The sequence below is a fragment of the Cryptomeria japonica genome, chromosome 10 (assembly GCF_030272615.1).
Source record: "Cryptomeria japonica chromosome 10, Sugi_1.0, whole genome shotgun sequence".
Classification (NCBI taxonomy): Eukaryota; Viridiplantae; Streptophyta; class Pinopsida; order Cupressales; family Cupressaceae; genus Cryptomeria; species Cryptomeria japonica.
In genome coordinates, this window is record NC_081414.1 from 699,936,050 (window position 1) to 699,963,418 (window position 27,369).

General features: G+C 35.6%; 1 protein-coding gene across 1 annotated transcript in view; it reads left to right on the plus strand.

The window, feature by feature from the left end:
• Positions 1-779: 779 nt before the first annotated feature.
• The window catches only part of LOC131040478 (probable arabinosyltransferase ARAD1), a 33,225-nt gene continuing 6,635 nt past the window's right edge, over positions 780-27,369 (plus strand). The window contains exons 1-8 of the mRNA XM_057973416.2: positions 780-1,545; positions 2,222-2,395; positions 7,265-7,422; positions 7,520-7,667; positions 10,778-10,893; positions 11,002-11,140; positions 19,756-19,866; positions 20,052-20,120. Coding sequence (XP_057829399.2) covers positions 1,048-1,545; positions 2,222-2,395; positions 7,265-7,422; positions 7,520-7,667; positions 10,778-10,893; positions 11,002-11,140; positions 19,756-19,866; positions 20,052-20,120 — 1,413 coding nt within the window. The 5' untranslated portion in view covers positions 780-1,047. The remainder of the gene's footprint in view (positions 1,546-2,221; positions 2,396-7,264; positions 7,423-7,519; positions 7,668-10,777; positions 10,894-11,001; positions 11,141-19,755; positions 19,867-20,051; positions 20,121-27,369) is intronic.

The window sequence follows — 27,369 nt, forward strand, 5'->3', positions numbered from 1 at the left end:
AACCCCTCGTAAACTAACATAATTATTTGATAAAGCATAAACAATTTTAATCATAACAAATTAATTTAGCTCATAGATAAATTGATGGAGATTGAAATCTATAAGAAAAATGGTAAATTAGATCAAATAAAAAAGATTAGTAAAACATAAAAATTAATTAAATATAATAATGTCAAATTTGATATTAATATTGTGATGTGACAAATTTTGTGCAATCTTTATATTTTTTGAACATTTTGTCCAAGGGGTTGAGCTTAATTGGTTAAAGCATTGAGTTCTCAATGTGGAGACCCAAGTTCAACTCCCATGAGGGACACCTTTGTGTAGAATTCTAAGTTGTGACTCTTGGTCTTCCATTGGTTGTATTTGTCTCATTGTTTAAAGTGGATTTCTAAGTTGTGACCCTTGGTCTTCCAATTGTTGTTTCTAGTTTGGTGCTCGAAAGGAGCTGGTATTTGTAACAAGTTTGTAACGTGGATGCTCAAATAAACAAAAATGAGCTTTGTGATTCTATGATACTTAATACAAAAAAAATAAAATTTTTCAACCAATCATATTGTCAATATATAATTTTTAAATATATATTTTCAAATTTACATATTAACTTTTAAAAATATATATATTTAATGAATTTCAAATTCTATAGCTCATTGATTAAAAAGACCAAATATTAATATGTGAATTAAGCAAAACTGATCGCAATACCTAGTTGCGGAAAAATACTACTCACAACACCACATCTCACTATAAAAGAGAGAATAAAAATAATTCTCTAAAACATTTCCTCCTCGAGGCCAGCTTGGCGAAACACTTTAAAAAACGAGGACGGGAAAGTTCCAAGTGACTGGAAGCAAGGGTGCTTTTTGTCATATAAATTACCGCTCCTTACAGTTTAAAAAGCCAGGGTGCTCTTGTCATATAAATCGCAGCTCCTTACAGCTTAATTACTTTCTAAGCGCCTGCAAAGCACATCAGATGAAAAAGTGAGGATTATATTTGTAGATCTACGCATATTTTTGTCAATTCACTCTTTTTGTGACTGGAGATATGATGCCAATCGTGGGCGGAAGATATGTTTCACAGAGAGCATCATCAACTTATTTATCATCAAGAAATCGAACTATAATTGCATTAATATCTATATCCGTAGTCAGCATTTTTCTCTTATCATCCTCTAACCAAAATAAAATTAATTTCGTTGATTCAAATTTCCAACTCATCAAAAATCGTCCGGAGCATTCTTTTGTTAAATCTCTGGAGAAATTTCTGGGCCAACGGGGTGTCTCAGGAGGATCTGCGGAGAAATTGGTGCCTGTTGACGGAAACCTGACATTGGCAGCCGCTAAAAGACTCGACGATGCAATGTCGAGAAGAGAAAATTTAGAGCTGAGGGAATTCAGAGTCGGCCATTTTCCTCTTAGGGTTTATGTTTACGACATGCCGTCAAAGTTTACCTATGATTTGCTCTGGCTCTTTCACAAGACGTACCGAGAGACGGCAAATTTGACGTCAAATGGCAGTCCTGTACATCGTCTCATTGAGCAGGTATGAGAGCATAGGACGGTAGGGTTTTAGCGAAACACATTGGTGGTATTTGCTTCAGGGTATAAAATATTAGCTAATTTAAAAGAAGCAAATTAAATTTTTTAAATATATTTTTTCTGTCGATTTTCTATTGTTTTCACAAAAAAATCAACAATTAGATTGTCCGATTATCAAATTCTCAGAAATATTAATTATGCCAGGTTTTTGCATAAAATGGACATACAATTTAATATGCATTAATATGCAGAGAGGTAAATGGTAATGGTAGTTTTATTAGTTTGCCAGACATGAAATGAATAAATGAGATCTCCTTTATGTAATCATTCTGCAAAGGAATTATGTGTACAAGCTTACCCGTAGGACTTGAAACTGTGGCCGCCACTTACAATATGAAGTACACATGCCATCATCAAAACACAGTTACATTAATAGCAGATCACATGCTTTTACTCAAAACTAGTCCATAATACACATATATCTTATGTTGTTAGCTAGAAATGATGGCCAACAATTCTATAAAGATTCACCTAGCATTCTATACTTGCAAAAGAAATCCATGTGTTAGATTTTTCCCTTGATTGATCAGTTGACATGTGTCAATCGCACTCAAAATATACATGAATCTGTTCAATTGACTGATGGTGTTTTGTTTTCTCTTTTCCTGGCTCATTTGCAGCATTCTGTTGACTATTGGCTATGGGCAGACTTGATTGCTCCTGAAAATGAGAGACAACTGAAGACCGTTGTGAGGGTGCATCGGCAGGAGGAGGCTGACTTGTTTTACATCCCGTTTTTTACAACTATAAGCTTCTTTTTGCTGGAGAAAGCTGAATGCAAACAACTTTATAGGGTGTGGGCGCATTTCTAAGGTTTCTCTTCAATTGTTTTTAGCTCTTATTGTAATCAAAGAATAATTTTACTCCCATCTTCTGCCTAAAAGAATTGGGTCATTCTAAAAAATCTTGACGAAATTCATTCCACTGAAGTGTTTTTACTAATTTTTTCAATTTGTTAAAAATTCAATTTATTACAGCGTATGTAACAGTCTCAACTTATTTTTCATAGTTCTGCTGTTTTCCGTTCCCATTTTCATTCAGTTTAGATACATACAATAAAAATAACTTTATAAGTAGCAATTGAAATCCACAATAGCATTGTTTTACTAACCAGTTTCAGAGAGTCTCTGTATATGAAAGAAACCAAAAGCTTGCCTGGGCTCGCTAAATGGCTGCTATAGATAATGCTAACATGAGCGGATCATGAGGGGCATGAAGATAAAAATCAAAGTGTTTTCTTCAGAGCATACATAACCTGACCACAAAGCTTTCTATAAAAAATACTGAAAATAGTTGCTAATATTCATTGTTATCTCTGGTTATTATGGGTGAACTTCAAAGTGCAATCTATATGCTTGGAGGACAAAGATCAATTATCTGCAGATATGACAGAAACTTAAAATTGGGAGATTTTGAAACAGGAGGACATCCATGAGTGCATCTTACTGTGATGCCCCCTTTTTATTTGTTATTTTCTGAATTTCTAGAACACTCACCACTGAAACAGCAACTATAACTTGTAATAAAAATGTTGATTGCAACTACCAAGTTAGGAACTTCACAGAAAACCTTAAATAGATTGAAAACATACTCAGGTCTGATTAGAAATCAATATGACAGCAGCAACAATATTGATTTTATTTAATAGCAAGATGGGAAAAATGATGACGATGCTGATATGCAAGCTGGAAATGAATTTTCTGAATTACCAATTTCCTAAATCAACTCACAAGTGAACAATGAGGGATGTTGTGCAATATGACTACTGATAAAAAAATTGAAATGATTTATTAATGCTCTCAAATCCAGGTAAATCACTATCAATGTCCGATACAACTTTTTGTTAACTATCACAGCTCTTTATATGACTGATGTAACCTTCTAGAATGCTGGAACTGTACCTTATATGACTGGTATAATGCCGAGGATGATTGGTGGTTGCTGGAAATAATGTAAACCAATAGCTGTATAACTGCTTTTGGGGCCGGGGTTGACTGCCTTTACTCTTCCAAAGGTAGTGCTCAGTTAGTGTTGATTGGAAATGTCATAAACAATTTAGGTCCAACACTTTTTGATGCACAATATCTCTCCAAAGTTCTGAAAAAAAGTGCAGAAACCCTCAAATATGATGGGCAACACTATAGCAGCAAAATATAACCCCTCCAAATGATGAATTCTTCAACAAATCTCTGCAGCAACATATAATCCTCCAAATGATGAAATTTCAACAAATCACTGTAGAACACTGTAGCAACAATACATAACCCTCCAAATAATGAAATCTTCAATTAATCACTATAGCAACACTGTAGCAGCAACATATAACATTCCAATGATGAAATCTTCAACATATCACCATATCAACACTTTAGCAGCAACAATATAAACTTGAAAAATGTCTTCAGATCCTCAACAAATCAGCACTTTTGTTATCACTAGATGGAATCACCTAAAATGGGAAATAAGGCTTTTCATCCTTGATCCAAAATTTGGAATCCAAGAGGGTTTTTGTCCCAAGGGTCTTTGTCCTTGGATGCCCTAGATTTAACAAACTGCACAAATCTGAAAATTGAATGCAAATAATAACTTGAATGATGATCCCAAATGAAAGATAGGCACCTCCTTCATATACCTTTTCAAATTAAGCCCTTGGGTCCTCCTAAATTTCCCTTCACGTATTTAAAATACTTTAACTTCTTACCTTTTTTTTAATTTTAATTTTAAGTATTAAAAGATACTTTTTATTTTAACATTAGTGATTAAAAATCACCTTTTATTTTAATTGTAATAATATTATTAAGTTACCCTTAAAATAAAAAATTATTGAGTCTAACTTAAATAATATTATTAATTATCTTAATTCGAAGAAGGGGACATGACATTTATTACTGATATATGTCTTCCCTCAAGCTACCATGCTCATCGGATATGGTGGGGTTGATTGCTACATTATAGAAAAAACAATTAAATTTTTCCTTCTTGTGGTTAACAGCCTCTATTTTGAGTAGTTAAATTTTGTCCGTCTTCACCAACAATTGTCCATTTAGGTAACCTGAAGTGTCTTGCTTTGCTGTAACTCTGTCCTGAAATTTGCCAGTTCCAATTTGAATTTAAAGTCTTTGTCTTCCATGTAATTTCTGTATTTATAATTCATTGGTTCCATTCAATATGGTATATCATTAGCAATAGGTACTGGTTTCTTCCAACAGCTCTTCTAAAGGATTTAACCTTGGCTTTAGTTTCTAAGCTTCTTTAAATTGAGCAGGGTTGCCATTGACTGAATGAGCATTTCTTTTCCTACCTGGCTAGGCGCCCAAAGACACATTCTTCTTGCCACTCTGCTGGTCTTCCTTGGCCTCTCACAACCTTCAGCATCGCAATTGGCTGTAGGATTTTCTTGGGTCTTCCACTTGTTTCAAAATAGGAATCTTGCCCTAACATTTGACAACTATCAACTTTCCATGTGTTGGTCATGGAAAGTTGTCACAGCTTACCACATGTTTACTTTGGGTAATAATTGATGAATTGTAATGGAAAGAGAGATTTATTGAGGCAACAAGAAGATGTTCTTATTTGTGTACTGCAATTAGAGCTTACCAGCTTCCTCACTCTCATTTCAGGTGCCATGGATCTGTCTCATTTTAGTGTCAGTGATCTCCTAGTTCTTTCGGCTCACAACCTGGACCATGGCAGCAAGTACAAATGACCAAATTTTTATCTACTAGAGGTTCAGCGGCCATGTGGGCTGGGGGCACTTCTAGGTTGAGTACCTTGCTTGCTTCTTGGATTTTCAGCGTGGCCACCTCCTTAACTCTGAGCACTTTCTCATGGACTATCAGATACTGCATTGGTCCTTTTGTGATAATGAATGGTGATTTTATTGGGTCTTTTGTTAGTTTAGTCATATGACAACATTAGTTTCCAGTCATGGTCTTTAACTTTGTTCTTCTCTAGAACTTCTTTCTATTTTATTGAATTTCTTCTCTCACACGAATATTGTACTTGTATTTAATGGTTTGGGCTTTTAGCCTGTGTATCTTTGCCCCATATAATCATGTTTTCTATTATTGAGTTACCTTTTAAAACCTAGGGTTTTTTCAACCCCAGAACTTTCCTATTCTATTTTGAATCCCACTGACTGACTTTGGTCACTTGTGGATGTTAAAATAATTTCTTTCTCTCCTTTTTTGAGAGATGGGATGTGATCATTGACAGTTGATAAACAAATTGTTGCCACAAGTTCAATAACTAAATTTTGCTGATTAACTTATGCAATGCAAAATTGTGATCATAGACATTTAAATTTAATTAAGGTTAGATTGTTTGATGAAAGCTCTTCTTTATAATGTCTCTTAAGGGCCAAAGGGTGTGATGTCCCCATCTCTAACCTAAAGGTTAACAAACAATAAACAATCATGTGTCCAAGGGTGGCTGCCTTGAACACCTCTAATCAGTATAGGAATCACAATTTGTACATAATAGTTCAAGTAGGTAGGAGTATATTATATCAATAGAAGATTGTACCATGAAGAAAGATATGGAAAATCGTCTTATTCCATAAGATTTCACGATTTTCCTATTCGAGAACCCCTGTAAAACATAGGGAATAAGTTGTAGTAATGAAGACATGAGGTTTAATCTGCTATACACCCAATTCCATAATCAAGGAATGAATATACAAGTGACAAATAAGATAGTGTGCCTTGCATAGATCGATCACATATGTGAACTCAATAAGGAAGATAGAAGGATCAAAGAGGTTGATGACTAACTATTAGTTTATAGTACTGGGGTGATAACCCTAATGGCACATCAAATATGGATTCCTAGATCAACACTTCCTTACATCTCTCAGCAACTACTCTTGAAAGGATTAAATCACTTTTAGGAGTATGAAACTCAACTAAAAACAAGAAAATAGATCACATGACAAAAATGTGTTTGGAAAAAACCTGAAATGGGTTAAAAACATTAGGAAGGGTGTGTATTCAACATCCCACCGGTCTCTGGTATCAAATTTTAATATGTGGAGTACAATGCCAATTCAGTGGTCTTTTGGAGTGGTAAAATGAAACCTTCATGCTTCTTTGCCTCCACTTCACTTCTGCAAACACCATCTCTCTCATTATATCGTCAATGAGGGTCACCTTCATGAGCCAAACAGTGTTTTTCTTTTATCCCTTCTCTAGCTATACAGAAAAAGGGAGAAGATGGACAATTGCACATTTGCAACTGTCCAACCATCCACTCATCGACATCGTACAAATGACCATCCTTTCAAGCCCAACAGCTGTCAACAAGGATTTTTTTTAAAACACCCAAACTCGCTGGCTGGATGCAACTGGAGGTGAAATTCGGCTTGGGTTTGGCTGTGTTCATCCAGGTTGAACCCACAGGCCATTGGCAGGATCCTGGCTGAATCCATAGAGGACTGGACCAGGACCCTGAACCTGGTTCAAACCAGACCAGGACCTGGGGTTGCCTAGGGACGAACTGGTAATAGAGAATCCGATTGATAAATTCATAAGATTAGTACAATTAATTATTTGAATTTTGGACTATTGCAAACAATGGGTAATAATAAGCATATTTAATGTACAGGAAAACATGTTATAGATTAACTGCAACTTCTACTAACATAAAACATTTGTGTTTGGATGCAGGAGGCTTTAAGATGGATAACAGATCAACCAGCATGGCAGCGCTCTAATGGAAGAGATCATATCCTTCCTGTTCACCACCCTTGGTCCTTCAAGTCTGTTCGTAGGTTTGTGAAGGATGCCATTTGGCTTCTGCCTGACATGGACTCTACAGGCAACTGGTATGGTTTGTTTCTTTTATTATATGTTGTCACTCTTGGGTTTTTCATTTTTCTACAATGTGATGTAGGTCTAAATGAAATGGCAATGCAATGTCAGGTATAAACCTGGTGAAGTGTGGCTTGAGAAAGACTTGATTCTTCCTTATGTTGCAAATGTGGACGCTTGTGATGGTGCTTGCTTGGTTCAGAGTTGGGCACAGCGAAAGACTTTGCTATTTTTCCGTGGACGTCTGAAAAGGAATGCTGTATGTCAAGTTGTCAACATATATATATATTACTTATGTTTAACCTCAGAGTAGTGCGGATTGATAACTTTGAATATAGCTATTTACTTTATTAATTGAGACATCAGAATAAAATAGTGAATTATTCTCTGGAATTAAATATGCTTTCTTTTTTATTTGTAATGCAACCTTGCTTATCGCTATAATTGCACATATTGATATATTATTTACTTTTAAACGTTTATTTCATTTATTGAGGTGTCAGAATAAAATAGCTAATTATCCTCTGGAATTAAATATTCTTACTGTTTTATTTGTAGTGCAAGCTTTCTCATCACGATAATTGCACATTTTAATATATTAGTTACTTTTCTAAAACATTTATTTCATTAATTGAGATGTCAGAATAAAATAGCCAATTATGCTCTGGAATATACATCCTGTTTTATTTGTAATGCAAGCTTCTTCATCACAATAATTTTTGCTGTGTGCATATCAATATTTTATTTACTTTTCTAAAACATTATATTCTTACTGTGATTTGAGTTGGTCTATCCAGCTCAATATTCACCCAATAAGTTCAGTGATTTTAGCCTCTCAAGCAGTGGATTGGTTCAAATAGTACATTTGAGATGGTTGGATGGTTCAATGACTGTTGAACCTGACCACAATAACGTGGTCAGATGATATGTTTTTGAAAATTTTGATCACTAACCTCTAGTTCCACCATCAGAAAGTGAACTTAATTATTACAAGCAATTGGATTTATTAATATCCCCCATGTTGCTGATCGTTTAGCCATGTCAAAACTTACAAGTACAACCTTGTCCCCAGCTGCCCTTTTGATGTTGGCATGAAAACAAGTGAGGGGAATCCTGCTAACAAAGGAGTTCAAAGTGATGGGAAGAAAGAACTAAAGTGGAACTGACCAAATATAAATACAGGTGTAAAAAGACATTTAGGCTCACTATTTCTGTATGGCATGGTTCAGAATTCAAATATGCACAAGTGCTATTAGTGAGAGATTGTATTTTGAAATATTGCACACTTTCTATTGTTGAGAGGCATTTGATGCTCTTTTTGTACATGTTTCACTTGTATTATTTACAATTGGATTGTATCTAACATCGGGGATCAGTGTTACCTTGGTGTTAGGTCAGTTATTCTGTACTTTCTGGCTTTTCTAACCTTAACACTTCTATTAACATGAATGAATAAGATTTTTTGTTTTCATTCTTAAACCTTTGATGGGTCACAAGAAAGGATACTGCCTCATGATTCTACCACAGTGAAGTTCAAATATAGAGGATTACCAGACAGCCTTCTGCAAATTTAAAATATAGCTCCAGAGGACAATGGCAATTAGGTGCTTACTTTCTAGAATACTTTCCTATGTCATATGCAACTAGTGCATCTGGATTGAGTGGAATATTTGTGGTTATTGATTTAATGTCAGTCAGTTCCTTCTAGTTGATAGGAAATGACTTTGTCTGAACTTAAGATTAATGAGAATACAATAATTTAGATCCTGGGTTTCTATCCTTGTGGCTACGAAACACAATAGTGGAATTATGCTACCGAATGATTGTGCTTACTGCTTAGAACATTCCTAAATGTTCACTTAACACAACATATTGTCAGTGTACATTAACACTTCATAGGCTTATGCCAGAATAAAGCTATAATGTTCCTGATATTTGAACTATGATTAAGGTGAGAGAAAGCTGGGCCTAAACACCCAAGGGTTTGGGCATTGAATTGTTTCTTGTGTTTCTCTTAGGAATAATGTGTTGAAACACATTTTCTACTGGACCAATAGAGCCTTTATCTTGCTTGCACTTTCTCTTAGATAATATCAAGATCGAAATATCCTATATAGAGAAATAATGGCCGAAATATAACCAACATGCGCAATACAATATGGATGGTGGGCCAGTGCACTGTAGTCCTGAAAATACTCAGAAATAGAAACACCTTTGAGATAGTGTAACGCTATATATTATTTCTTAAGGAACTGCTACACAGGGTCTCTCTCTGTGAGAGCCAAACATGCTACAGTATTCTGTATTTACATTCAATATATGTGATCTATTCATGCCACTTTTAATACAATATGGGCCTTCTATTTATAGCCACTCATCTAATAATGGTTAAGCAGGTTAAACCGTTAACTCATAAGTTTCCTTTTTGGCCAGCTCATAGGACTTAATCCACGAGTGAGACATTGATTTGTTGTACAGGAAGTATATAGAGGGATTGTTTCTTCATTTGTTTAATACATTGTTCATACTTGCCATACATATCTTGTCCGTCTCTAAATTTGAATCTGTGCCTCCTCTATGGATTATACAAACCTTCACCATTAGGCCCACTCAGGTTTTGCAGGCTAACTCAGGCTGTACAGCCAAAGATGGAAGAAAGGAGATAGATTTAGGCAGAAATTAAATGTTAGGTATATATGGTAGTCACTTGGAGACATTGGGTTGCAGGTATGGGAATGGGCATGACATTTCAAACTAGGATACGTGAGTAAAGGAATAATGGTATGGCTATAACATATATTAATAAGTTAACTATAAAATATAGGAATAGGGACAGGGTCCTCATCTTTATACTGGAATCTCTCGGTGACTAGGCCATGTATTTAAGTCATTCCACATTTTCTTTGCAGTTTGATTAATAGGGAGTTACCTTTTCGATAAGACCACTATATTAATTGCAGTTTAGTTTAGTAGTGTTATCTTCATGGTTCATTGGGTACATTGGTGAAATGCTATTTCAACAATTAACCCTGGGAATTGTCACTATAGGTATCACCAGATATTGATTTATCTTATCTTCCATATATACATATTGGTCATCACATTTCCCTTATTTATGTTCTGAAACTATTAATATTGATGTATCACTACTGTAAAGGTGCGTCTGTTCACGCATAATCTAATTATTGTCTGTGTATATCGAAGTCTGCCCACATTGTAATCTATAAGTCTGTTCATGACCCAATTCTTTTTTGTCTTGTTTATTGATATGAAAAATTCCACTATCTTGTCAATCTTACCTTTTGATTTATAGTATATATTCAAAGCTATGGAATAAGCTACAGTATTGAGAGATCTTATTTATTGTAGGGTGGAAAGATTCGCAGCAAATTAGTGGCCCTTCTTCAACATAACTCAGATGTCATAATTGAAGAGGGTTCAAGTGGAGAAGTAGGCAAGTTGGCAACACAAACTGGCATGCGCAGGTTTTTCTCTTTCTTAAAATATTAAATAATTATGTAGTCTTATGGCCTTATAATTTTGTTGAATAAAGTCTACAAGTTTACTTTGTTTTCCTTGCTTGAATGTTGCAGTTCTATGTTTTGCTTAAGTCCAGCAGGAGACACACCCTCTTCTGCACGGTTGTTTGATGCAATTGTCAGTGGATGCATTCCAGTCATAGTGAGTGATGAACTTGAGTTGCCTTTTGAAGGTATACTTGATTACAGAAAGGTATGATATGATTGAACCTGAAAGATGCTTAGATTTCAATATTGTTTTGTTGTTCACATGTTTTTGAAAAGTACAAACAAAGCAGGGAATATGCTGTGTATTGACCAATGCATCCTTCCAAAAAATCCTTTGTACTTTTTTTCAATTTGCATTTTCTTTTAATATATATCTATATTCTGCAACGTCTCGAGCCAGCTTTGATATTATCTAAGGTTAAATGGGTTAGTTTGAGGGTATTTTATACTTGAAATAAGAAAACTCAAATATTGGATTCAAGCAATCCTCAGAAAAGCACACGGGTTACTCATTCTCTAGAAGGTAGTGTTGACGTGTTTTTTATGACGACGTCTAACACATAATAAAGTTACCAATGGTCACCTTACTCTCTCTTGATCAAAATTAGTCCGTATGCTAAGATTGCACAAAAAGTTCAAACGGCTAACTCCAAGGTTCTTTTAGTGCGTGGACGTGACTCAGCTGATTGATGGGTTTGCTGTTAACCCAAGGGGTCTTATGTTCGGATCATTCTTTCACTTCTTTGCTGTGACGTGGAACTTCATCATTAAATATAGCAATTCTGCAATGTTGTTGCTTCGAACGGACTAAAATGAATTGAAAATAAAGGGGAAAGGGTTTAGAAGGATCTAAATCTATTCCTAAGGGCAGTGATATCAACAATTAATGCTTTGGTGGACAAATTCCAAATAAATCAAGTTCTGCTTCGCCAAGTTTAACTACAACTCCACAAGAACCGGTGCAATGTTTTGAGGAGGATGAAGGATTTTCATATTGAGAAAGTGCATTTGAATACCCAACACGACGCAATCCAACAACTGTCCACAACTGAACTTAGCACAAGTTTAGTGGCTCAGGCTAACTTTACACTGCAACTTACAATCAACAAGATGCAAAAAGTATGAACCATGGAAATTCATCAGACACCATTACATTTTTCATTGAAATCAAAGCACTTTACTATTTCCAATCTAAGTGAGGAAGGTGAAACTATGCAAGCTTTGAAAAAATAACTTAAGTGTACACCATCAGAGAACAATGTTTCATTGTTATTATCTCAAAACTTATTGCAACAATTTCATACAAGTCTCCCCCCCTTACAAATAAGGGGGTTCACCCCTTTATATAGGCTTCAAGCCCTGGCTACATGCAAAACCCTAATTAGGGTTTCTCCCTAAAAGATTCCTCGCACATGATGCAACAAGGTGGGAATCAACAATAAATGCCCATTATGCCCATATACAATTAATTCCATCCCATTACAATTAATTACATTTTTGCCAAAAATGGCGTCCATTGTGCATTGAATGCACCATCATCCATCAAGCTCGCCCAATAAATCATAAATGCAAAAAATATGCCTCCATGCAAAATCGCCCCCTGATGCCATAAATGCACCATCATCTCCTAAATGTGACGACTGCATGCAAAAAAAGAATCTGCCATAATGCTTTAAATGTGACGGCTACATGCAAAAGATGCTTCATTAATTCTTCATGCGTTGACTTGGCTGCCACAACAAGAAACCCTTGGAGAGAGAAAATTTTATTTGGGAAGAATTTTCCTGAGATTTTGAATTTTCTTGCCTTGGAGAAGATCTTTCATCAATTCTACACATTTCCTATTTTTTAGGAAAATTTTCAAATTAGGGTTCTAGGTTCCAAGAGAGAAAATTCTCCCACGAATCCAAATCTGAAAGAATTTTGAAATTTGTATGTGATTTGATGCCCAGAAATGGATTTTTCAAAATTTTTCCCGAGGGGAATTTTCTCGTTCTGTTCATCTTCGATTCCTTCCTTGCCTTTGAATTTTCATCGTCTTCCTTGGGCAGAATTTTCATGTCATGGAGGAATTTCATCTTGGAAGGAGAATTCCTTCCTTACCTTCATTTGGCGCCCATTCCTTTCTCGGAGCGCATTTTCTCCCTGGTGAAGGAATTTTTGATGTGGAGGAAAAATTCCTCCTTAACCTCATTTTGACCTTGATTCTACTTTACCCCTTGAGGAAGGAACTCCTTATGCCTTAGCCAAATTTCACATTTCCTAAGAATTTTGTCCTGAAGGAAGGAATTTCCAACACTTAGTCAATTTCCACTTTCCTGGAATTCTGTCGTGAAGGAAGGAATTTCCAACACTTAGTCAATTTTTCCACTTTCTTGGAATTTCTTCTTCTTGGATGCAATTCTTCCTTGAGGAAGGAATTTTTTTGAATTTTGAATTTTTTTTCCCGAACCTTGATTTTTATGTCTTGTTTCCAACCTTGATCACATTTTGGAACTGGAGAAGAAATTTTGGAAATTTGTTCTTTGAGGAAGGAACTTTTGTGCTCTTTGAATTCATCATGTCCATAGGGAGCTTTTTGACCAACTTTTGACATCTCCTATTTTTTAGGAACTTTCCTAAAATCTAGGTCCCGGGTCCAGGAGATAGAAAATTCCCCTTCGAATCCAAATTTGCAAAAAAATTGAAATTAAGATGAGATTTGGTGTCTAAAAATGGATTTTTTAAAGTTTTTTCCGAGGGGATTTTCTGCTTTTTCAATTCATTTCTAACCTTTAATTTCCTCCTTGACCCTTGGATTTTCATGCCTTAGACAAATTTTCAGTTTTCCACCTTAGGCATGGAATTCCCTATGTCTTGGAATTTCATCATTTCCTTGATTCTCTTTGACTTAGCCATTTCAACATTCTTCCTTGGCCAAGGCACAATTCCTCAAGGAGGGAGGAATTCATGATATTTTTACATTTTCCATGTATTCTTCATTTTGGCGCCCCTTCACAGTGTTTGGGCGGATTTTGACCATGAAGGAGGAATTCACACTTTTTCCATTCCTCCCTGACATTGCATTTTGGTGCCCTCCTTCACTCCTAGGCGACATTTCTTCATAGGGGAGGAATTCATGATTTAGAAGATTTTCCTTCACTACCCCTCTTTAGCGCCCTCCTTGGGTGTTGGGCCGATTTTTGATGGTGAGGAGGAATTCACTATTTTTCCTTCCTTCTGTGACACTTCAAATTTGGCGCCCTCCTGAGTGCTTGGGCGGATTTTGGCCATGGAGGAGGAATCTTTGATTTTTATCCTTTCTCTATGAATATGTCATTTTGGTGCCCTCCTCTGGATTTGAGCGGAATTTTGGCTTGAGGAAGGAATTTATGATTTTTTGGCTTCTTCATGATCACTCTTCCATATATGGATTTGATGTGATTTCCCGGACAGAGACAAATTTCTTGAGCTTTCCACTTCAGGAATGGGCTTTCAACACTTCGCCATTTTGACTGATTCTATCTGCTTTTCAAACCTTTCGGATTTAGAAGTAGTCATGAATGCTTGATCTTCATTGCCTACTTGAATGGTCCTGTTAGAAATAAACTTTTGAAAAATAGAAACTTTCAGAACGTCAGTGTTAGACCCCAAAACATGACATAGGAATGACTTACTATAAATAGAAAATTACTAAAAACAATAAGTTTAATTTTTGGCCAAATGAAGACATTCCGGGACACAATAAAATCCCTAAAAAATAGGAACTTTCTAAAAATAGAAAGCTTTTCTGTTTTCACTCAAATTTTACTGGGAGGCTCCTCGAAGGGTCTTGACTCTTGATTCTAGTTCCATGTTCATTTATTCCAAAACCCTAGTAGAAACCCCTAAAATCTAGGACTAAAGGCAGAAGCCCTAAAATTAATGAAACATGCCCTAGACTTCACCAAAATCACTCAAACGAAAAACAAACTTAAACAATTTGACCCCCGAACATTCGCAAAGCAAAGAGACTGCTACGAAAAGACCCTAAAAACGAAAGCCAAAAGACCGGGAGGGCCTAAAAAGTAGGGGGTCCCCATTTGCAATGGGGCGATGTGTGAAAACGTCATAACAGGTAGCTTTTAATGTTACATATATGGTAGGTAATTGTGTTTGGATTGAAGTTTCTAAATTATAAATTTTGGCTGTTGTAAGTTGTGAAAAGAAGGTGAGGAAGAGTCAATCAAATAACTATCAGAAAATGACTAAAGAGCATCACTATAAGAGAGGAGCTGCAGGAGATTATCTGAAAACTAATTAGTGATTTGAGATTTGGGAATAATAAAATATTATTGACCATGATTAAGCATTCTTAAGATTGAATTATATTGGGCTGGATGACTTTGGGGAAGCCCCAATGCTTCACTCCTATGAGCATCATCTATGTGCAAGGAGTGTTGTACATTTTGTCATTGATGTCAAGTGCTTTTGGTTTGAATCAGTGTTTCTACTGAGCTTGCCATGTTTTGCTTGTCTAATCTAAAAGGATTTTCTTAGTATCTGCTGTGTTTCTAGTTCACAAGTTGACACGTCGTTTTTGTCTCAGACTGTTTGTTTGATCAGTGTGATTCCTTTTGGCAGCTTGGGGACAGGTGTTCAAATCTATCTGTTTGTATATTGCTGAAGATGTCATTTCTGAAGACATAATTCTCCAACAGATGTTTTTTTATGTCAGATAGAGAGGAATGTTTATTTTTGATGCTTACGTATGTTGGCTGGAGTTGGTTATTGTCTCTTATAGTCTGAGCGATGCAGGCTGGGAGTTTTTGTTCTGTTTAAACAGAGCCGTTTCTTTTCCATTTTTTATCTGCACAATATACACGTAGCCAAGACTGTTTTGTTGAGTTTTGGGCTGAGACGTTTTGATAGCAGTGAATCATTTGGTAAGAATAAGAGTCAACACCCTTTTTTTTAAAGAGTTTACACGTTAAATGTGTGGAAGAATGCTTGCGTTTTGGACGTAGTGTATTCTCCTTATTGTGTTGGAGCAGTTGAAGTCGTGGCTTACTCCAACTTTGTGAAGTCGTGTCTCAGTGATAATAAGTGGGCGTTTTTTTGGGTTTGAACTGTGCGGGAATAAAAACGTCTTCTGTTTTGTTCATACTTATGGCGGGAGTCATCGATTTGAATTCTTTGACTTTTATTGGCGTCTTCACAATCGTTTTTATGCAGCTGAAATTGTCGGGCCTTGTCAGATGGTTTTTAGTGATCAAATTTTTGCTGATTTGTATCAGAAAGTGTAAACGTGGTCTGTCGGTGTAGAATCTTCATAGTTAAAAAAAAACATCTTTTTCAGCGTTGTAGTTGGTATCAAGCTGGAGTGTGTTTTTTTAAAAGACGCGAGAATTGGATTTTTGAAATATAGTGCTGTTCAGAAACGGATGGGTCAGGTGAATCATGGTGCTCTATCATAGTGTAAAGTGTGGGATCTAGTGATGTTGAAAAATGGAAGTCTCTTTTTGGTTTTTTGGGTGATATCGTTTTTTTTTGACAAAGGAAGATAAAAAGGGGAGTGGCTGGAAGTTATGTTTTTTCTGTGTATGATCTTCATGTCCCAGCGTATATGATACTCATTTTCTTAAAAACTATATAAGACAGTAATGCTGAAAGAGCTGAATGTTACATTCTCTGAATTTAATATACTGGTCCAAGCTATTAAGTTTTTTTTTATTGCTTCAGCAGATAAAACAGAGACATACCATTGTAATGAATGAATACAGGTTATGAAGTATGAGTGGACAGTGATGTGTGATTGTCTGAGAAGAGTTCTGATAGTGTTATTAATTACCAGTACTTGAAACTTTGTGTTGTAACTGGGGTTGGTGCCTTAGGTATTGGAAGTTGGAGCTTTGAAAAGGGTTGGTGTCCTAAATTGTAATCTTGGGTTGGTACCCATTTTGTTGAATGAAAGACTTCGATGCTGTGGTTTTTTTACCCGAAAGGGTTTTCCATGAGAACTCTGGTGTTTGTGTCTTTTTGATTGTTTATAATATGCTCTATGAGTTTTCAAGTTTTAAAATTATTAAAAATGCAATACTGATTCACCTCCGCCTTCTCAGTATTATCGGTATGCTTTTCAAGGAGGTCCAAGTGGATTATTCAACGTTGTGAGGGGTTCTTGAGCCACTGCTCATGAAAGATTGGTCATGATATGAACACGACTGTTTATCTATTGTTCACCACAAAGAGATTATAGAGATGCTTAGATGTTTTAGCTCTTTTGTGATGTGATTGGCTAAATATTAAAAAGGAAATAATGGTAAAACCAAGGTTATAGCTTTTAATATGTCATATCCCCAAATAGGGATAATGGAAAAACAAAAATAACTCCAAAAATATGCAATAGAAAATTCTAAAATTTTATTTGCAAATAAAATACGCTCATATTATTTGTCTGATTTTTCTGCTAATTTATATAAATTTTCGAATGTTTCTCAGTATGAAATAAATTACAGAAAACACTCTAAATCTGCCCAGAATTTTCAGAAGTCACTTACATTGTTTTTACTTATTTTTTTGAGATGAATCTGATCAGCGGTATGCAGATTTATGCTCAAATACCTTAGAATAGTCTTCAAAACTCTACCTGCCTTTGCTGACACCCTCAGAAAACCGGCGCTAGGTTTCACAATGACATCCTACTTGTCCTTTTTGATATTATCATCAACCATGTTCATAAACATCCATACATGCTTTAGGTTGTCCCAAATTTGATTCTGATACTCTACATATCACCTCCAAAATGGCCTCCAAACCTGATAATGATTTGCAGCTCTGGAAATGATGTGCTAGGGCATCACAAACCAAATCCCTTCCACCAAAACACACCCTTTTGACTAAGAGGAGCCCATTTGTCTCTCCCAAACCAGGGATACTCAAGGGTTTCAGACCTCAAGCCAAAGATAGCAGCAGCAATAGAGAAAAGACTAATCATATAATGAGCTCCAAGAGAACCCTAATATGTTATATAATGACTCCCAAAAGAATGATTTAATCTCAGCCATAGATTCATTGCAAGTGCAATCCAATGCTCCAAATAAAACCCTAAATAATGAGCCAATAGGCTCCTTATATTCCAACGCCCTATTGACCTTTTTGGCACATGTTTAACAAATATCACTTAAAGTATATTTCTCTTGATTTATTAAACTCAAAAGGGGGAAATAGTAAGTCTTTAGGCTAAGAGTCACTTAAATTGCCTAAAAAGATGTGCTCACAACTTAAAATCACTTAAGCTGCATAAAAAGACATGCCCACAACTTAAGAATAGAATATGGAACAAGCCAAAGTCTCTAACCCTTACTCGATGATGCTCTAAGTCCTCTTCCTCTTGGGTAATCCAAGGAAAGGACAGCCAATGCATAGTGAAGCCTCATGGCTTGAGCTGGGGACATTACATAATACAGCTAAGGCATTAATGTTGAAGCTTGGTTAAGTGGTTCACACCACTGTTTCTAGTTACAGGTCTGAAATTAAGCAATAGAACCACTTCGTTCCACTGGCTCTTGTGATGGATATGCCCTATTTTTACTTTTAGGTTGATAGCATTTCTAGCTCTAGTTTAACGCTATGGATTCTTATCATTTCAATTTTTTCAAGGCTTTGGAGATTGGCAATCACATTCAACAGGTGTGTATTGACAGAGTCCAAACTATTATGTATCATGGAATGACATGCTTCAAACATGTGCTTCTTGTTATATTCCCTTGTTGAGTCAAAAGCATGCCCTCTTTTTTATCGATGACAAGAAATCCTTACTTTGCCCTGTGCTCTTTATGGAATTTTTGCACTTGACTTTTCAGTTTACTGACTTTATATAATCAGGTTTTCTCTTGTTTGGCATGGGTTTCACTTTATGTAGTTTTCACCACAGATTTTTTTCCTTTGCTACTTCTCACCATTTACATGTGAGGAAGAATATTAGTGAAGCTATGTGTAAAAGACTTGGTGGGAGTAAGTGCTATAGAGGTCATGACTTCTTTGGTTTGAGCTCCAACTATCCTCTATATTGGTTAATATTTTATTATTATAGGATTTGAACCATATCTGTACATACAAAATAATGCACTGTCATTCTTTTGCAATTGAAGGTTGAGATTAGTGAAGGTCACTTCTTCTAGTCTCTTATCAGATATGAGAGTTAAGATAGACATTATTGCCAATTAAAGAACTTTGGTAGTTATTTTTGTATCTTACATAAATATGGTGACTATATGTGCCTACCTCTATCAATTGGGAGACATACAGACAATTTAAATCGTTATATTGCCTTCTCTTTTCTATTTCTACCTTTGTTCGTAAGTGTAGCTTTGAGTAAAGAGACTTGCATCAGGCCACTGCACATCTACAATAAGTAGGAATATTTGAATAGGGTGAGAGCATTATATGGAATGACACATCACTTAGACATTTAATAGGAAATCAATCTTGTAATTTAGGAGATTCATTTTTGTTGTTATGTGTTATTTATCAAGATTTTGTATACACTTATGCGGGATGCCTTGATGGCTATAGATTCCTTTTAATTTAAGACTTCCTAAGCATGCTCATGCAAATTTACATGACCAAAGGCTTAAGTTGGTATTGACTACTAGTTATAGGTGTTCTATATTTGATGATATCTTTTTAGGGTAGTTTCAAGACATTCCATGCATCTTATTTGAATGTATATCTTAGCGACATTTATAGTTTTTTAGTTGTATATGGCACCAAATGTAATCTCTTTCGTTCATGCTTTTTTTTTGAGTCATGCAATTCACGGCGTGCTCAACTCATATATTTGCATGGGTTTTGAAATAGGTGGCTCTATTTGTTTCCTCACATGATGCTTTAGAACCAGGATGGCTTATAGATTACTTGCATGGCATCAAGCCAAATCAAGTTAAGGAGATGCGCTCCGATCTGGCAAAGGTATGAACTATGATCTATTAGAAATTGATAGAGTGAGCTTTGTTAAATATGGGAAAAGGAGAATCCTTTTCCATAGAATCAAAGCAATGGTATACATTATTGTCTAGTGGTGTCTTCTTATCCACATGCTTGCTTTAGTGTTGTGAATGATCAAGGAACCTAACATTCTGAATTCTTTTTTGTAGTTTTCAAAGCATTTCCAATTTTCAAGTCCAGCTCAACCACTTGGTCCAGAGGACTTAACTTGGAAGATGGTATGTTACACACACTTCATTGCAAGAAAATAATTTGAGATAATAGTCAATATAATATTAGAGTTGTAATTTACTTCATTAAAAGTCACATTTACTTCATTTTCAATACTTATGTTTAGTTAATTCATCTATTGCCATTCAAATTATTAAATAATTGGTTTTTGTATACAGTTCCCAATATCTGCATACGCCTAGAAATGAGATGCTTCTGTTTATATGGCTATTGTGTATTCAAATCTCAATAAAGCTGTTAAGGGAAATAACGCATGAGTTCTCCCATTGAAGCCTTGGGGTGAGCATAGGACAATGTTTCTCCAAGTTTTGAGCATGGCAATTTATTTTTCCAAATTTTGTGGATGGCTATTCAAATAATATAAAAAAAACTGGTATTTGAAAAACTAATTACAAAAACAATAAGGAAGTCACATTTTATCATTTATGTAATGATATGACAAAAAGGAACTTAAATTTGTACAAGTAGCATTTGACAATCAATTGGTCCAATGACTACTAACATCTATAGTATATTTATATTATTTGTCGAGTCCAAAACAGAAAGTACAAAATACAAGACTACAAAGTAACAGTGACAAAAAGCATATGGGCTAATCAAACACATTGTTTAATGTAAATGCCTTAGCATACAACTCATTGTTAAAATTGCTAGACTCTTATAGCATGGCTTAATCCTCATCAATTTGTATTGGTTCAGTAGGGTTTACATCCAATTGTGCTGCTGAAATCTCATTGTAATCACTTGTCTTGTGATCCATGAAATGCAAGGCATTGTGTACAATCTTAAACTTCTCTTCTCTCCTAGAGGTAAGCTCGTTCCTTCTGATATTGTGGATGAAACTATATATCTTCCCTCTTGGTCATCAATACTTTCTTTACAATTTTCGTTTTTTATGATGATTTTCTCACTTTCTCAACTTTACCTACTTATGTCCAGCTTTTACTCCCTTTCACTCTCCATTGTTGCTGCCTTCGCTAATGCTCTTTGAGAGGCTGCCATTGACTCTTTCCCTACATGGTTCATCACTCTTCTCCACCTTGTTTTCATGGTTTTTGCCCAATGAATTATTGTTTTGATGACAAGAAGAAAGCCATGCATCCGAGGCTTCACTTTGTCCTTGTCCACAACCCTCCTTCCATTTTTATCACTCATAGAGATCATTATTGTCTCCTTTGGTGTAGGAACCAATGTGATGTCCCCATCTAAATAGTCAAAAAATGATGATGCCCGATTTAAAAGTAAAATTAATAATAAATAATAATACAATTAATATATATATATATATATATATATATATATATATATATATATATATCTCTAGATAAATGAATAAAATGAACTAAATAAAATCTTAATAACAATAAATAAACAAGATTTAATATATACCTTATGGGCATAACCTAAGTCACAAGGTTCGAGTTTGAGTTCGGCAACAATGAAATTCGGATGAAATTCGACAAGGGTAAAAAATTCGAAAAAAAAATCTACATTAAATTTGCCTTATACATTTTTTATAAAAAATATAAATAATAATTTAATTTGTAAATATATAAATAATAAACTAAAAACTAAATAATGTTATATTAAATTTGAATAATTTATAATAAATTTTAAAATATTAGAATATTAATAAGTTTGAAATTTTAATCTAAATGATATTAAAGGTAAATAATAAATATATTATTATTTAAAAATCTAATTTAAATATATTATAAAAAATTAAATAAATAAACGAATGTCATGGGTTAAAATTGTAAAATATAAAGCTACTAAATTTATAATTTGGAAAAAAACAAAAGGTTAAAAGAAAAACAAAACTTAAAATAAAAGGCCCGTTCGTGGAAAACCCTAACAGGCCAACCCGATAGAGGAAGGAGCACACGAGCACAATCTATAGGAGTTTCACGCAGCAGAGACGGAAAGAACCTGCGAAATTCATGGAGGATGGTATGGAAAAAACCATGGCGTGAAGGAAATAATTGAAAGACCGTGGCACAAAGAATAGACAAAAACAACCGTAAGGGATAGATGGAAAAAACCATAACGCATCGACTTTCCTTGGAGCGATGTTTCAAAGCTCAACCTGCTCCACACTCAGGGTTTTGTTATTGACAAAGACAGGAAAGAAAAAAACTAAGCCCTTCAGTCATACGAATCTAAGGCGTATTTGAACGAATTTTTAAAGGCGTTTTGGAGTTCGCCGAATTTCGAACATCATGGTTGAAATTTGGCGAACCCTGTGACTTAGGGCATAACAATATAGACTTATCATACCTGAAGGTAATTCCTATTAAGCTACATCCTATCGATTAAGCCACTAGCCAACACATAGTGGCAGACCAGATCTGACGCATGTCAGATCTGTCTGCCTTTGCAACCATTAATTATTAAAAGAAAGACAGCGATTAAGATGCAATATTAAGACCATATGATTCGACATACTAAGCTATTACCGATCCATTCAATATTTATATCGATAAGACTTGAATCATCATCTGTGGGAATTACATTATGAAAGGCACAACAGTGGAATGGGCAAGGTGAGGACTTATGCCATGTAAGAGACATTGGTTACAAATTTGTGCGTAAACAATAGATTAAGGAGGCATCGATTCAACACTTGATGATAACTAATTGAAAGAGTGAGGTGCAGCGATTTACTAAGGTTTTGTGTAATGATAAATAAACGATAAGGGGTGATTAAGGAAAGAAAAGACGTGTTCATTTCAAGAGACACCACCTTCCAAAGAGAGGTATCTCTCTAGATCTATGAAGATATAAAATGGAATGGGAATTTTCTTTTGTTTCATATATTTATTTCCTGTGGTATGCTCTATATAGAGAGTCAACAGCTTGACCGAATTACACAGGCAACTGTGTACAACATATTTAGAGAGTCAATAGCCTGACCGAGTAACCAGTTGTAATATTAATCACCCCTAAGCGACCACATTCAGGTTGACATAATATTGATGGACCAAACATAGCACCATTTCTTTAAGTGATAAATATTGATTGCAGATTGTCACTGTGAGTCAGTGATTGCATAACCGAACTATCTCTGGGGTGGTAGAAATCACTTCTCACATTGTGTATATCCTACTGCATATTACACATCACAATACCATATAATTGTCATCACTGTATATATCTCTTCTGAAGATATATCAGAGATCAAATCTGATAAAGAATTATCTTCCATTGCTTAAAATTATACTCTCTTGTCATATTAAGAGGAGGAGGTTGAAGTAATCATCCCAGCTTTCCTTCATTTCCAAAAAAAGAGCATCACAGTGACTGCCATAAGTGATTTCTTTTCTTAATCATTTGCAAGAGCAATCCTTATATCTGGGGTACTTCAGAACTGTTGTTAAGTTACTGGCAGTAACATACTTGTTCTCAGTAGTGCCAGGCCCAGCTTGACTTGCATCAATATCCTTCTATTGTTTTCTTATGTACTAAAATTGAGATTTTGGACAGAGTATAAGAGGATCCCAACTGGGGACATTACAACCAGGACTTCTTGCATCAAGGCGGAACAAGCTTCTTTTTGCATTCAATAGCAGGGAGTATAATAGCAGTGAAATTTTAAATTAATATGATTTAAATTCCATTTCTTTTCCAATACTTTATTATTTATTATCCTTGTTTTTATTTTATGCAAAAAAGAAATGTTTGTCCTTTTTGCATTCCTCCCGCTCCAACTTCTATTTATTATAATATTTATTTAAATTACTTGCTGATTTCAATGCTTTATTATTTATTATCCTTGTTTCCAATTTGTACAAAAATAAATTATTTGTACTTATTGTGTTCCTACCTTCCCCCCCTTCTATTCAATGAACCTTGGTTTGTAATCTACATCATATTTTCTCAAAGTTACCCCGAGTTTCTGAGACGGGGACGGCAGGGGACAGCGGGACGCATTTCCGGGATGACAAATTTTTTTGCCAAATTTGGGGATGGCGGGGGACGGCAAAGGGGACGGCTATATAAAATATAGGAAAAATTTAAAATATATAGGAAAATTTCAAAATTCTAAATGTTCATATGAAAACATGGATAAAGCATGCATACATACATTATATTCATATGAAAACAATAAAACATGGATATAGCATGTGTATGATACTATGAAAAGTTGAAAACATTTTAGAATGTAAATTCTGAACATACAACATTGTTAATACTCAATACACAATATGCAATTATGCATTCATAAATCAGAATTTCAATTCATTCACATTGTCAATATGCATATCAATAGACTCAGAGGTTAAATTTTTCCTACTTCGATCGACACAGTTTCCCCCCATATTTTTCAACGGGGGTTTGGGGGCAGCGCCCCCAAGGTGGGGTCAAGGGGCCTATATTAGAAAATTTAAATAAAAAATTAAAAATACAATTTTTTAAATATTTTTTAAGGGCCTTAGAATGGGGGACGTCTGGCTGTCCCCGGGACGGATTGGGGACGTCCCAGCCGTACCCAGCCGTCCTCGGGATGTATGGACGTCCTTGGGATGGATTGGGGACGTCCCAACGGTCCCCAGTCATCCCCGGGACGTACGAACGTCCCCCAAAGCTAGGGCAGGCGTCCCCCCGTTTCGGGGACGTCCCCTCAAAAAACAGGGCAATTTGGGGATGGAGGGAAACGTCCCCTGGCCGTCCCCAAGTCCCTGAAACGTCCTCGGGAGGGGGACAAGGGTTTTTAGGTCGGGGACGCGTCCTTGGGTAACTCTGTATTTTCTTCATCCTGATTAGATCACATTGTGTGATCCGAAATGTTGATGCAGAAACTCGCAATAAATTTAGAAACTGTCTTGAATGCTATTATGGATTGTGGAAATACTATGTCTCTTATGAAAACAATGTAATTAATATGTTTGTAAAGTATCTATAGGATGTTTCATATTTTTCAAGAAATACATAGTGTAATTAATATAATACCTGTAAAGTATCTTTAGGGTGTTCATATTTTTCAAGAAATACTTCTAGGATGTATGTAGAGATGTCCACGTACAGTTCTTTGAGATGGGGATACATTTTTGTTATGTGAGATGAATACCCAAGATTAGGGTACAAGTTTTTGAGTAACTATGGTCCAATCCAAGTAATTACAAGACAATCAAGATTTAGCATACTTTGTAAATCTTGGCCATAGTATTGGATAAGTTGCTTTTTGAGGTGTTGGAAGATGAGAATTTGAGGCCTAGGGATAGATCGGCTTCAACAAGGATTTCTAGACTACTACCGACATTTTCACATTCTTGGTTTATCATTGAAGAGGTTCATCATTGGTCTTTTAAGGTATTTTGTTGTTTTGTGGACTTTAAAAAGGCTTTTATCTCGATGCCTTGACATATGCTATTCTTGAAATTGTGGCCCTTTGGGATTTTTGATACTCTCATTACTGCCATCACGTGACCCTACATGAATTTTCTAACTTTTGTTAGAGTACCATTGGATTTAAGTTGGGTTGCTCTCTCACCAACCCTCTTTGCCATCTACATGGATGATCTTAAGGGTTTTCTTAGACAATGTACCCATGTAGATGATGATTACTTACTTCACCATGTTGTATTGGTAATTACCCTTTGTTGATGACACGGTCCTCTTCTCATTCTCTTGACATCTTGTAAAGACAACATGCTGTACTCTTTGAATTTTGTGATCTTCACTAGTTGTGGTGAATCTTAGTAAAACTAAAGTCATGGTATTCAACACCATCAAGGATGCTTTGTAGGTTTCATTTCATCCTTATCTAAGAGTTAAGTTTATGGGTCCTCTCCTATCTTATCCCTTAGTCGTGTCTTTGTAAGGGATTCACCTTGTTCTTTGTTCTTGAGTGCCAATATTTGAATGTACATTTCTAGGATATTTCTTCAAAGGTGTGTCCTTTTGATACAATGATTAAGCCTACAACACTATATTGTTTTGAGGTTTGGGGCCCTCACTTGGGTTCTTGTGATTGGCCTTGGGTTGAGAGGGTTTAGCTTATCACGCTTTTAGTGTATGATCTGATGCAAATTGATGACTCCTTAATGTATTGTCTAGGTTGAATTTTTTTTCTCAATCCCTTCATCTTGAGAGTATCCTTAGACTCACTTGGTTTATACATAGGCTGAGATCCATGATTGGTTTTGTTTTGTCCTGTGGGTGATATCCTCTTTTGGCACTATGTTCCTTGAAGGAGATTGCTTCTTTGGGCTTCCTTGAATGTTAGTGTTATTGGTTCTTTGGGATCCTTTTTCTCTTCTAGTCTATCAATTTTTCTTTGAATCAACTTCCTCCCTTCAAGAAATCCATATTTGGTCCTCATTGACTTCTTCTAGGGAAAGGGGTTTTCTTTGATCCAATAAAGAGGATAATTATTGTTGGCATATCTAAGTTACTTGGACCTCCTTGTCACATCCCCATGTTAACTACTTCCACAATGTATGAGTCTGGTGAAAAAAATTTCAATAAATAAATAAGAAAACTTATTCAAAGGATAACAACTCGAGAGACATCACATTTATGAAGCATTGTGTAGGGCATGATAGAGGGGACGGCCATTCCCTTAAAGATGCATGGTGACTCCAAACTCATGAAGACTTGCAAACTTGGGTCAAAAAACGCGTAGACCCATCACAACCATTAAAACATGATGTTGGGGTAGTTTGTGAAGGGGAAGAAGTATAGAACAAAAGCAACATAGGAGAAAAATAATGCGGGAGTAGAAGAAGTTGAACACGTGATTTTGATAGAGATTTCACTAGATTCTTTTCATAGGGTGGAGTGCAGGGAATATGGGAGATGCAAGAATGAATGATATTCACATTTGAAGCTAGTTCAACCTCCTATAAAGGTGCGATAGGCAGAAAAAGGATTCACGTAAAAGGATCAAGCAAATGCAAATGGCAGGTGTAAAGTCAAATCCATGAAGTTGCCAATGTTCTTCCTACCTGTTCTGAAATGAGATATTTCAGCAAGCCGGTGACATCCACTAAAGCTTAAAGGAAAGAATGTTTCTTTAGAGGAGAGGATAAGGGAGAGTGCATAGAGAAGGGAGGAGAGAGGAAGTGTAACCTATCATGGTAGCTACTAAAAAATGTCATTTTAGCTTCTGCAAGAAGGAAGTTGACAAGAGTGAGCATGTAAGGGCACAAGGGTGTGTGAAGTGGGGGTTCCAAGTGCCTTGGAACACATTGTATGTGTAGTATGATGTTTTGAAAAGGATTTAATTCTTTTGAA